This window comes from Propithecus coquereli, unplaced genomic scaffold (genome assembly GCF_000956105.1).
Source record: "Propithecus coquereli isolate 6110/MARCELLA unplaced genomic scaffold, Pcoq_1.0 Scaffold556, whole genome shotgun sequence".
NCBI classification, from domain to species: Eukaryota; Metazoa; Chordata; class Mammalia; order Primates; family Indriidae; genus Propithecus; species Propithecus coquereli.
In genome coordinates this window covers 519,703-532,558 of record NW_012151463.1, presented here as the reverse complement: position 1 = coordinate 532,558, position 12,856 = coordinate 519,703, and the positions used below count along the sequence as shown (strand labels likewise).

The 12,856-nt window shown below is 60.3% G+C and overlaps 1 protein-coding gene across 1 annotated transcript in view; it reads right to left on the bottom strand.

Annotated features, from left to right (window-relative positions):
- Nucleotides 1-12,856, bottom strand: part of RIMBP2 (RIMS binding protein 2) — an 88,905-nt gene that overhangs the window by 21,188 nt on the left and 54,861 nt on the right. The window contains exons 9-12 of the mRNA XM_012657652.1: nt 9,257-9,408; nt 7,768-8,223; nt 5,903-6,049; nt 2,748-2,906 (exon numbers count right to left, since the gene is read on the bottom strand). Coding sequence (XP_012513106.1) covers nt 2,748-2,906; nt 5,903-6,049; nt 7,768-8,223; nt 9,257-9,408 — 914 coding nt within the window. The remainder of the gene's footprint in view (nt 1-2,747; nt 2,907-5,902; nt 6,050-7,767; nt 8,224-9,256; nt 9,409-12,856) is intronic.

Below are 12,856 nucleotides of genomic sequence, written 5' to 3'. Positions count from 1 at the left end.
GTGCAGCAGCTCGCAGCACGCGGCCTCCTCCTCCGCGACTTCGGGGATACTGAAAAGCCTCTTCCTGCGCGGGGGCTGCGGCTCCGGGAAAGCGCCTTCGGAGGCCCGATGCGCGGGGCACTCCTTGGGGGTGGCGCGTGGGGCGGGCGCGGGAGGGCAGGGCGTGGCCGCGCGTGAAGTGGGCGCGGGGGAGAAAACACACACAGTTAGTGTCCCAGGCGATGGGGCGCGGCGCGTGCGTCTGGGCAGCGGCATGCTCCGGGGGTGCGGCCGCGCGTGCAGAAGCTGGCGGGGCTGCGGGGGACCCCTGCGAGGCGGGCGCGCCCCACTGCCCACTGCCGTGTCCTCAGAACCCCGAGGCGGCTGCCGTCGGAGGCCGCCTGACCCGCGCCGGCTCCGCAGCGAGCCCGGCCCGGTCCTGTGTGTCCCACTCAGCCGTGTTCTCTCCCTCGCACTGAGCCCCCCTCAAACCCTTTCCTCGCTCCGCTGACCTCACCTTTCTCCCCGGCTAAAATAACAGAAGCTGCGTGACACCAGGCACCTCGTCGCCAGCGCCCTGGAACGGCGACCGCGCACCGTCTTGCTGGTCACGGCGGGCAAAGGCCTGAGTCTGCCCATCCGTCCTCTGCGCCCTGCGCTTGGGGGCCCAGAAGAGCCGGTGTCGGAGCCACCGCGGTCTCCAGCGCCTGGCGCGGAGCTGGCCGGGCCCGGGGCTCCTTGATAAACCCGTGGAACTCACGCTGCCCTGTCTCTGCCAGGAACAGCCCTCAGACTCATCCTCCACCTAAAAGACGTGCCTCCCGCTGAAGGCCGCTCCTAACCAGGCTCTCCTTGGGGGGCCTTGACCGGCTCTCCAGCCCTAGCGCCTCCCCTGCTGGGTGGAGGTAAACCACCTGTGCGCGCGCAGACTGGCCACCTGCCGGCCCCCACTGGGCTGCATGGGTTTACCTGGTGCTGGGTCTGCCGTGGCCTGCACCTGGCTATGAGCCAGATGAGAGGGCCCCTGGGCACACACTCTGCTGGCTGACGTATCTCCTTTGCTAAGGCCAAATTCTGGAGTGTACACTCTGGGGAATGTCAACCAGTATCGGCTCAAGGACACCCAGAAAGAACCACCCTAGAGCACAGGGAGGTAGCCCCAGGGCTCTCCAGGGCAGGCAGGGACCAACATGTGACCCTTCCCAGCAGGAGACCCATCGCTGCCAGGTGGCAACGGGAGCCCAGCCAGAGCTCTCAGCCACCTCTTGGAACTTCTCGAGAGAATCCAGAAATCCAGACCAGCCTGCGACATCTCCTGATCTGTAAGAACGCTAGGCGGGAGGGGAAGTGAGCTGCTGCCGTCCCTGCCACCCTCCTGCCCCTGTGACCCTGCGCTGCTGTTCCTAAGAGGTGAAGTGGGGGCTCTGCCTGAGGGGGTGGGGCTCGGCCCTGTGGCCCTATAACCAATAAGCTTGCCCCCTGGGCCTCCTCCCAAGGAGAGACGGTGACTTTTCATTTCCTTGCTCGACTGTTCTCGAGAAGTACCACCCCCAGATCTTCCTCCATCAAAAGGAGAAGCATCGCAGCAAGTCAGAAGGACAGGTACACCCTTAACCTGGCCCGACTCACGAGCACTTCCAGGTAGCGCTTGGTTCTGGGGCACAGCGTGGGGACTCGGGGGGGTTCGGCTTGACCACTCAGGAGAGGCCAGTGTGAATCCTGCTCAATGGTGTCACCCTGGGAGCTGGGGTGGGGGGAGGGGAGTCACCGGGAATTGCACACAAGCTGCAACCATGCAAGATTTGCATAGGGATCTGGCATGTTCTTTGGTGACAGGGCATCCCCAAGGCCCTGCCAGCGACCTTTGCTGGGAGAACATAGGTCAGTCTGTCTATGCAAGGAGGCGCCGGGTGGGCGGGCCAGATTTGGATGTGCCCCTGCCCACCGGTCAGAGTGCTCAGCTCTGTGTCGCCAAACGCGGCGCTGGAGGCTCCGCCCCCGGCAGGAGTTTCCTCTCCAAGGCCTTTTTCATTTTGGAAACCTACAAAGGTCCTGCTAGTGGCCTGGCCCTGCGTCCATCCCCCCGCCCCCGGACTGGGAACCGCTGGAGGGCGGGGCTGCCCTCGGCCTAGCGCGGGGCCCGGTGCCCAGAGGTGGTCAGCCCCGTGGCTCCGTGGAGCACGCAAAGGCGCGAGCTGGAACACTGCCCATCAGCAGCAGCAGCAAGGAAAGAGGGTCGCCACGTCAAGGGAAACCCCAGCCCCGGCTTAGGGTGGCCTCGAGCTCAGTATGCATGAAGGTAGCCTCCCGGGGTGGCAGGTAGCGGGTGCTAGGGCCTGGCGGGAGGTGGTCTGAGCAGGGCATCGGACCCGCCTGCCCGTGAGGGGCTCATGTGATTGGCCCCTGGGACGACCCACCCAGCCCTCCTCTGACCTCGCCGTGCCGGGCAGGGCCGCCTCAACCCCTTCCTCTTGGGGAATCCTACGCAGCCCCCGCCCCCACGCTCTCCCTGTCCCGGTTCCGACTCAGACGCCGCCTCCCTCCAGGGTGAGACCCAAGGCTGGGGTGCAATCGCCCCCTACTCCTCCCACTTCAACCCTGGCACAGCGCCGGGGCCCCCAGAAGGCGCCACGTGGATTCCCCCCAAACTGGGGGGCACAGCTAATTCCCGAATGCTGGTGAGATCCAATGGTGAGAAAGAAGCGAATCCAAATCCAGGGGCTTCTATGCAAGGCGAGGCCCCCCCGTGCCCCCCCTCGGCCACTGACCTTGAGGGCGTTGTGGGATGTGCCGCTGGGCCGCCTCCGCCCCCCCTCTTCCAGCTGCATCTCGGAGTAGAGCTCCTCCTCGTCTTCCTCCATGATGTCGGAGAGGTCAGACCCCCGGCTGCTCTCAGTGTGGTACTCGTCTCCATGGCAACAGTGGGGCTGAGGGCCGAGAAGAGGGGACACTGATGGAATGGCATCTCGGCACGCGTGGCTCCTCCGGCATCCTGGGCTCCCCAGAGGGGTCCTTGGTCGGCCCCATCCCCTCTTGGCAGCTCTCGGAACCCAACACCTAGAGACACGGACAGGTGCCTGGGTGTCTGGGTGTGTGCCGCGCAGCTTAGGGTGAGGAAAGCCAGGACGGCGGACATCCCCATCCGAGCCACGCCGCGAGCTGGGATGGCAGAGATGGGCCCGAGGCAGGCCTCCCAGCTCCAGCAGACAGAACGCCCGCTGGGGCCTGTGAGACTCACGGGCAAAGCGTTTCTGGGCACCCTCAGCTTCTCCTACTCACTGGCTGGACAAAGGGTCACGCCGGAAGCTACGACTCCGGTGACAGTAGGGAGCGGACGCGGCACGTGAACACGGGGGGCTGGGGCGGTACGGCGGCGCGGGGCGCCACGAAAGGCACGAGATTTCAGAGAGCGCCAGGCGCTCGCGAGTGCCAGCCTGGCCGGGGCAGGAGGCGGAAGCCCCCGTGCAGGCTGTGTGGTCCCCAACACCAGAGGAAGGAAGGGACACGGAGAGGAGGCTGGGGCTGCGTAAAAGGTTTGAGGATTAAGAGGATGCTCGTGAACACGCCAACTCTGAGACCCCGGCCGCCCCGGCAGACTCGCGATGCCGGTGCCACTCCAGCTCAGCAGCTGTCTCGCTTGCAAATGACACGCTCCGTCGCTCGATGACTCGCGTGTTTAAAGCAAAATAAGTTCCAACAACTCAAACCGCACACTCTGACGAGCTCGAATTTGCGAGCGTGATACATCGTAAAGATAGTCTGGTTTGCTGCATGGTGTTGACTGAGAACAGCTCCTTTATTTTGCTCGTGGGCAGCCAGACGAACGGGTTTAATAGCATTCTGCGACATGTTTACTAAAAATACCCAGGTTTCGATGACTAACCGAGACAAAGATGCTTACGTGCTGCGAGTCCCAGGGAGCGGTGGCCCGCCCAGGAGGAGCGCGCGTGAGCGCGGCAGGCAGAGTGTTATCCGCGCTGTGCCCGCAAGAGGGCGCACAGGAGCCGTCTCGGCGGCGCAGTCTGCAGCCCAGCATCTGAGCCGCTCCAGCCCTGACCGTTTCACCCAGCGGGCGACAGGAAAGCGAACGGATTTTAAACAAAGATCAGACTGGTTTTAGTGCGGTTTTCCCAAGGCGTCCAGGGAGGACATGAGAACACGGTCTCATCTTACTCAAGCCCAGGGATGACGTGGGGATAAACTCATGGGATGGAAGGAGGAGTGTAGCGTCTGCCCCATACGCGAGGTCAGTCCTCCCCTCGGAAGAGTGCTGCACAGGTGATGTCCAGTGACCTGCTCGAGGTGACCCCCTGGTGAGAGGCGCCAGGGGCCAGGTCTGCCAGACCCCGAGCCCAAGCAATCCCACTGCCTCTGCCTGGGAAACGCCACCTCGAGTGTGCTTTTCCCTTGGGGAACACACAGCCTTGCCCTTGAGTCCTCGGTGGAGAATAGCGGCAGGTGGACACGCTTTCCCGGGACGGGGGAGGCAGCTGAGCAGACGCACCGAGCTAGCAGCCGGCAGGACGCTTGTGCTGATCCAGTTCACTTATGAGGAAGCTGAGGCAGAGCTCCTCCCACGAGACAGGATTTTAAACGTCACTACGACAAACTTCGGTCCTGTCGCCCAGCAACCCCCCTTTCCCTGGCCGAAACAAAAATCCCAAATTAAACTCCCCACTGAAAAGCCTCTTTCCTTGACTTAGATTTAACGAGGGTACAGACTTTTAGTGACAAGAGAAACAAGTTCTGGGATCTGATGTTCTGCGTGGGTGACGATGGACGAGCTGATTAATTTGAGTGGGAATCTGAAGTTTTCGGAGAATTAAGGTGACAGCTAGCCTCTGCCTCCCCGCTTCCTTCAGTCATTAATTCAGCAAATACTGAGCAACTCCTATCTGTGACACGCGAGAGACACGGTGGTCCGCTGAAAGCCGAGGCTTCTGCCCACAAGGAGTCCGGGCTCGCTGAGCTAACGAGATAAAGCCAGGAACGGGGTCTGGCAGGGCGGGGTGCTCAGGACGGCTTCCTGTGACGTGGGGTGATGAAATCTCTCTGTTATCTCAGTCACGATTAGTTGGGCATTCTGTTTCTTGTGCTAAAATTAATGCAAATGGGATGACTTTCATCTCACAGAGGAAGACCCCCATCTCTGGAGGTGGCTTCCGACACATGATGCTGTGACCAGCGGGGGCAGAGCCAGGAGGTGAGTCCAGGTCTGTGGGACCCCCGAGGCCCCCTCTTGTCAGGTTGTCAGGCTGCCCTGCCGTAGAAGCAGGTACGGACCGAACCGGGTGATCCGACGTCCTAAGGTTTTAGAACTTTCCAGGCCCTTGGCTATTCCGACCCCTCCTGCCGTCCGATTTCAGTTCTTCACGCCATTCGGGAGCAATTCCATTAGAACGCGCAAGATCAGATAACCCCAGATCCGCTGAACGTGTCGTTCGTGATCTAGCTCAGACGTTTTGCTGCTTTGAGGGCAGGATGCCGACGGTTTGATTCTGAATCCCCCCGTGATGCCTGGCACAGAGCAGATGTCCACAAAACATCTGGCCAATTAACGGAAGTGAATACGCAAATGGTAGGCTTTGCCTAAACGGAGAACAGGTGGTACCTGTAGGCCACCGCGACCTGACCCAGGAGACGGGCCCCGTGACCCGACGCCGGCAGGGAGGAGCGGGGGAGGTGGAAGCCTCACACTTAGACTTTTGCAGTCGTCCCCAAGCGAGGTGATGTGCACAGACAGACACTGCTAAGCCTAAACTTCAAAAATCTAGTAGGACCGTCATGACCCAGGCGGACGCGTCTCCGCCTCTCTCGTGCACCCAGGTGGCGGGAGAGGGCCCCTGTGTCTCCCGATTTCCCAGGAGCCTGTCCCAAGCCGCTGCCCGCCGGGAGCTGGCGGCCCGGGCCGACCGGCACTCACCGGCTTGCCGAGTTCAGACCCTCTCAGGAAGTCGTCCACAGACGCCCCTCGCCTTCTGACGTCAGGGGGGTCGTCGCCGTCCTCCTCGTCCGAGGGGGCGTGCTGCCCCACGCCGCTCCTTTCTAGGAACATGCTCCTTTTCTCTAACTTGGGAAGAGAAAGGAGACGCAGGGCTGAGCGGGAGCTCTCGGGAGGGGCCGGAGGAGCCGCCAGAGCCCCCCAGTCATGCTGGGACCCGCTGCCGGGCACGGCTCCTCCAGCCCGGCCACGCGCCCGCTCCCTGCCCCAGGGCGCGGGTTTCCCGCGTTGTCCCAGCACGCAGACGCCGGGTGGCCCGCGCTAACCAGCGTCATGCTGACCTGTGCTTCAGGTAATGCACGGATACAGATGACAATCTCACCGCCCCCCACTGGTCACCTTTGCCTGGCTTTTACTTTTATCAATTAATGTTTTCCAGAAACTCAGAAGTATCTGCTTTCTCTGCAGTCCTCTGGGGAGAGCACTACGGCCTGTCCGGGAGGAGAGATGGCCACACCCGAAAGGCAGAGGGGCAGCACGTCCGCCACCCCCTCCCTGCCTGGGGCCCCCCAAAAAGCACCAACTCCCGAGGCCGAGGCCCGGGGCTCCCGCCAGTGAGCCGATCAGAGCCGGGACGGATCTGCACATTCTGAAGGAGTCCCTTTCGTCAAAGGTCACAAATTCACGTGTGTGTGTGTGTGTCTCTCTCTCTCTCTCTCTCTCTCTCTCTCTCTCTCTCTCTCAAGTATTAGTGACCACGTCAAACAAATTAGGAGACATCACAGAAAAGTCCGAAGTTCTGGTTTTTCAGGAGGCGCTGGGGCACTGCCTGGGCAGGTGCTCCCGGGGCCAGGGCTGGGAGCGATGGAAGCCCCTTTTCAGCCGCTGTTCTCCCTCCATCCTCCCAGAGGCCACCTGCACTGCTCAGCTGTCCCCTGGGGGTGTGCCCAGCGGGGACTGCTGGGAGGAAAGTGTCCCGGCACCGGCACAATCTTCTCCAGGGGTCGCCATCCCGAGACCCGACAGGCTGACCAGGGTGCTGAGGGCCCTGACCGGGGCCGCGCCGCTGCCTCCGAGGTGGGGACGCGGGCTCCCCGCAACGAGAGAGGTGGGGGCTTGTCCCAGGCAGGCAGGGACACACGGTCTGGCTCTGGTCCAGATCCTACTCCCCGAGTCCTGGGGGGAGGCGTCACTTTATAGAAGATTTCTTAAAAATTCACGTCTCATTGCACAGGTCAGGACGAACGTGGCCCTACCACGATCCAAATACTCCCTCTGCTCGACTCAGAAAACTTCTAGTAACAGGCATGCAAATATGCACATACATATGTATGTATCTGTGCGCACCTCTACATGTAGGAATATGTGCCTCTGTGTACAGACATGTGTATCTACATACGTATACATGTGTGTCTGTACACGCACGCCTGCCAGGACTCTGAACTGAGCGAAACCGGGAGTGCCCAGGTGGGGAAGTTGGGCCCCTGGCTGGCGTCCAGCGGGCGACTCTCGGATCCCACGGCACAGACCAAAGCCGCTGTCATGGGTGTGTGTCAGCCCATCGTCCAAGCCAGGCACGCCCTGGCATTTCCTTAGCTATCTGGCTAAACATTTGCAAATGAAAACAATTTAGTCCACGCAGGACCAGGAACAAGACACGCGAAAGGGGAAGGTCCAGGGCTGGGCTCGGCCTCTGCCCCCCAAGCCCGCAGGGCGGTCTGGCTGCGTGTTCGGAGGGGCCCGTCTCCTGCGCAGGCTCCGGTGTTGGGGGGTGGCCGCCCCGCGGGGCTCGGGGACAGGACGCGCTCCGGAGCAGAGCGGCCACCGAGGGGGGCGACCCAGCTTACCCTGCTGCTCTCGGCCACTCTCTGCGCGGCTTCCCGGGCCATGGCCTTGGCGACAGAGGTGGACACCGGGGCGCCCTGCGGCTGCGGCAGGATCCGGCTGGGAGAGGGCGACCTCCTCCCCGAGCCGGGCAGCCCCGGCGGCTCCAGCGTGTGCCCGTGCGCAGGGGCGGGCGCGCGGCCGTGCTCCCAGGACTCGTCCACCCTGGCGTGGGGGCCCAGGTGTTCATCTTTGGTATCGGGGGCTCCGGCACTGGCTAGCGGCTTCGGTGCGGGAGCAGTCCTCGGGTGGGGGGGTGGGGACACCAGGAGGCCGGGGGGAATGGCAGCGACGCCGGAGTCCGCCGACTCGCCCTGCGCGGAGAAGGTGCGCACGGTCACGCCCTTGGCCTCCAGGCTCCGCAGCCGCACGAGCTCCACCGCCGCGCTGTCCGCCGTGGGGAAGATGACTTCGGCCACCTGCACAGAGAGCGCCATGCTGGGTGCGCCCACCGGCCCCCAGCCAGGCCCTGGGGCCTAGGATTGAGCCACCCACACCCCGGCGCAGCGGGGCAGCGAGGCAAGCCCGGGAAGTCGGGGGTGGGACAGGGGACCTGACCGGCTGTCGGGTTTTGGTGTAGCCGGTTCCGCAGGCCCGTTCCCCTCCCATCTTCTGGACCCACTCAGAAGAGGCAGGGGCCACAGAGGGGTCTGGAAACGGGGTTTATGCTGCCACTGGGAAGGAAGCGGCTGGGCAGAGGCCGACAGGGACTCCAGGGGCTCCGGCCTCTCCTGCAGAGGACGGCCTGCCCAGGGGCGCAGAGGGAAGAGCCAGGGGCCGCAGGAGGCAGCTGGGCAGCCAGAGACGGCTCAGGGCCCTGCCGCTGTCCCCGGCCATCCCTGCTCCCCAGGGGCCGGTGGGGACGGGAGGCGGGAAGCTTTCCCAAGTCTTCCCCAGAGGCGGACGCTTCTGCTTCTTGCCAGGCAGGGGTTGGGGCCGGTGTGGGTCCCCTCCACGGAGCACCGGGGACACCCGTTTCTCGGTGTCAAGGCCCAGTCGCCTGTGCAAACCCTGCAGTGTTTCCCAGGAGGGACCCACCGCCAGCCATCAGTAACATGTGGCCAGGAATCAGCTGGTTGCGGTGAGTGAGCCAGTCACTGGTGGAGGCGGCTCTGGTATCAGGGGACTCAGAGAGGTGAATTTTTAAACACTGGGTGGAGGAAAACCGAACCAAACAAACACAAGCCAGGAGCCGGGCAGGAAATCAGTGAAGGGAGGGAGACTGAGAAAATTCTGGAAACAGGAAGGGGCCAGAGACGGTGGGGCAGAGGTGTCCTGGTGTGTCCTGGCCGGGCCGGGCGTGGGGCCGGATAATCGCTGGGGAAGGAGATGCGGATGCTCCAGCGATCACCCCTGCGAGGGGGTCGTCCCTCCTCCCCCGAGCACACCTGGGGCCGGTCTCTGCTGTGTCCGAGCCTGGCGACCCCCAGCCCCGCCCCCTCCGAGACTCACCCTCTGCCCGTTTGCGTACACGCCGTACCCGGTGACACTGGCTCCGTTGGACAAGCCGGTGGGAGTCAGAGCAGGCGGCTTCCAGGAGACCTGGACGGTGGCCGGGGTGGCCCCTGCTTGGACAGTGACATCTTGTGGGGGGGCTGGAGGGCCTGGGAGGGGACAGAGGGGAAGAGGCGTTTTCAGGGCACGGCCTTGGCAGGTGGGCCGTCACCGAGAAGGCCTCCAGCGAGGGACGGGAGGACGCGGAGCGTCGCGAGCAAACCAGAAACGCCGTGGGAGAAGCCGTCAGCTACCAGGATGCACAGCTGCACTTTTCTCTTTTTTAACTCAGCATTTATTCACCCTCTCCTGGGAAAGGCGAGCCTGAACCGTCTGTGCAGAACCATCTCCTCCCTGTTCTCAGTCTGGGTGACGGACAGAGCCCAGCAGACAGGCTGGGGAGCGGCCGATGAGACGCCAGGGTTGGCAGGTGGAAGCGATCCCTGCACCCCCTCGTGCCCCAGAGAACGCAAGCCTGAGCCTCACCTCCTCACATCGCCCGTCTTACCACCGTGACATTGAGCACCACTGAACGACGGAGGCACCAGGGTCCGGTGAAGCCCTGTGAGCCGAGACTCCAGCCCTCAGACTTTCTAGGCGCGTCGGCTGCCGTGTTCCCTTTGGCGCCTGCGCCGGACCGAACCGTGCTCACTGGTCTCCCGAAAGGAGTCCTGAGCAGCTAACCCAGGCCACAGGCCAGCAGCGGCCATATCACGAGGCACTGCAGGTGGCGCCTGGTGTCCTCGAGATGGCTGACCCTCCGCTCTGACGCCCAGGTGTGGCCCCCTTTTCTCCAGGTCTTCAAACATCTTCCCGTTTGAAAGTGCAGATCACTGGACTTTGGAAGGAACGTATCGGTAACTCTGAGCAGGGCTATGAGCTTCGAGTGCTCCGAGACCTCGCTGAAGTCCCCAAGGTGGTGACTTTCCAGACTGGAGAGCAGTGACTACCTATCGTGACTACCTCACGTTCTTCCACTCCCTTTACACGCTCTACGTCACGTGATCCTCACAGCATGTCGTCATCCTGCGGGTGAGGGCACGGGCTCAGGGAAATCAGTCCGCTATTAAGCGCTGAAGTACTGGAAGCGGATTCACCCAGTGCTTGCCTGTGGCCCATTTGCAAAGGCAGATGTGACTCTGCTCTCAATAATATGCCGCGACGAAGGTCTTTAAAACGTCCTCGCAACCTGGCTCACGGTGAAATTCCACCTGAACAGCTGATTTTGACATGTTATTTTGCCTAAGAAAGGTGCATCTAGAGTCTGACTCGAAGACCAGAAGTCCTTCCTGCTCACAGTGTCCTCCACGCGCTCATTCGCTCAGCCGCGTGCTAGGCCTCTTGCTTTATCACCGAGACAGCCCGTCGCATCTTCCTAGCCATGCACACGATCAGAGGCAGGACGTAACGTACACGGGTGAGAATGTGGACTCCGGAGACTGGTGACCGGGGTTTAAATCCCAGCTCTACGATCATTTTGGCGTGTGTGTGACCTCGGACAACTTCCTAACCTTCCTGTCGATGACCCTACCTGTGAAGTGGACACACTGTAGTACCTGTGCGGCAATGACTGTTATACGTTCACCAAAACATCATCATCATCATTACCTGACCCCAGGTCAGACGGCACGCTAGCTTTTCACACTTCCCTTGCAGGTAGATGTGGCCACGTGACTGATTTCTGGCCACGGGAATGTGGGTGCCACGGAAATGACAGGTGCCATGTCTTGCCAGCCCATCAGTGGCCCCCCACAGGTGAATCTCCATCCTCTTCCCCCCTCTGGTTGGCCAGAATGGAGACGGCCCCTAGGGCAACCTTGGGAGCCACATACAGGAAATGACGGGGCCACAGGATGGACATGCCCAGGTCCCTGACACCACTGGGAGAGAGAAACCAAGCCAGGAATATGGGCATTGGATAGTGATATGAGTGAGCAAAGAACTTGACCGTGTCGAGCCACTGAGAAATCGGGGTTTCTAACATTTGTCATAATCCGTGCAATCAGCCTCGCACAGCTGTGGAATTAAGTTAATGTTTACATGAAGTGTGCACAGTGGTGCCCTGGCTCGTGGTGAGTGCTGTACATATGCCAGCTGCTGTTGGTATTTGCTTCCCTTGGTCACCAAGGGCACTGGGACCCTTCATCTCTTTGTATTCCCATAAAAGACCCCAGGGTCCTACCCTCCAAACCAGAATGGGGAGGTCTTCCTGGAAGGAATAATCCTTTTTGTGGAAACCACTCATTTTGGTGGTTGCTGTGAGTAGGATCTGTCTAACCAGACTATGGGGATTTGCTGAGGATGAGTCTGTTTCCCGTCTCTGGGGGTGACCAGTCCCGCCGGAACACTGTCAACTCCACGAACCTTGCGTGCAGTCTGTCTCCCTGCCCTGTGATTCCACAGTGGAGCCCTCTGCAGAGCACGGGAGCGATCACCGTGGCTCCCATCCGCCCAGGGATGAGTCATCGGCAGGGCCTTGGAGACACAACAGGATTCCACATCCCCTGATTTATTCGACGCCACATCCCTGCGGCTCAGTAGTATTCACAAGATGAGAAGAACCAGTGGTTCTTGTCAGAACTGGGTCCATCTCATCTACGTGTGAAGAATACCCAACAACGAGACAAGCAGCACATGCCTCACGGCAGCAAGAAGAACCTCAATTCACTTCAAAAAGTCTGTGAGCAGCATACTTGATGTGCCTTGCCTTATGCTGGGGGATTCTGAGATAGTGGAGACTGCATGATCTGAGCCTTGAGAGGAGAGAAGCACGTTAGGTGAATTTCCATTTAACCCGCCTTTTCGCTGAAGGCACTTCCCAGTTAACTTGCACGAGGGGCGGAGCCTAAGCAGAAAGTACAGAGTTAGAAGTCAGCATTCAGGGCTGAGCATATAGAAATGTAGGGGAAAAAAATCCTAAAAAAAACAGAAAAGGAGAGACACACGAGAGGTATCCCTAAAATCTGTGTACCCACTTCCCTCAAATTAGGTAATTCCTAAATTGCGCATGTGCAAGGCAGGCAAGATTCGAAGCAATATGAAGGGAAGCTGGAAAGTTAAAGAATTGAGCGTAGATTTCTCAGTGCTGGGAAGAAAAGTGGAATTCAAGTCCTGCCGAGTTAGAGGAGCTTACACTCTCCATTGGAACCCCACATGGGCCACACCTCACATGTCAGGATCATGTTGCAGGACTAAGAGCCACAGTCTAAGGGCAAAAATGAAATATATTCACCCAAATAAAGCTAAAACAAACATTCACAGGATCTAGATATGCCACAGTAATTTAACTGTCTGATAGACTGAACCCACAGCCTCTACAGCGTGTAAACTACCATGTCCAGTACACAATGAAAATAGACAAAGAAATAAGAAAATGTGATGCATAATCAAGAGAAAAAGGAGCCAGCAGAAGGAGGCCCATGGATGATCCAGATGTTGGAATTAGCAAAGTCTTTAAAATAATTATTACAAGTAGGTTAAAGAATGCACAGGAAAAAATGGCTACAATGGGTGAATATGTGGTAAATGCAAAGGGTGATAAGAAAACTAAAAAAGAAC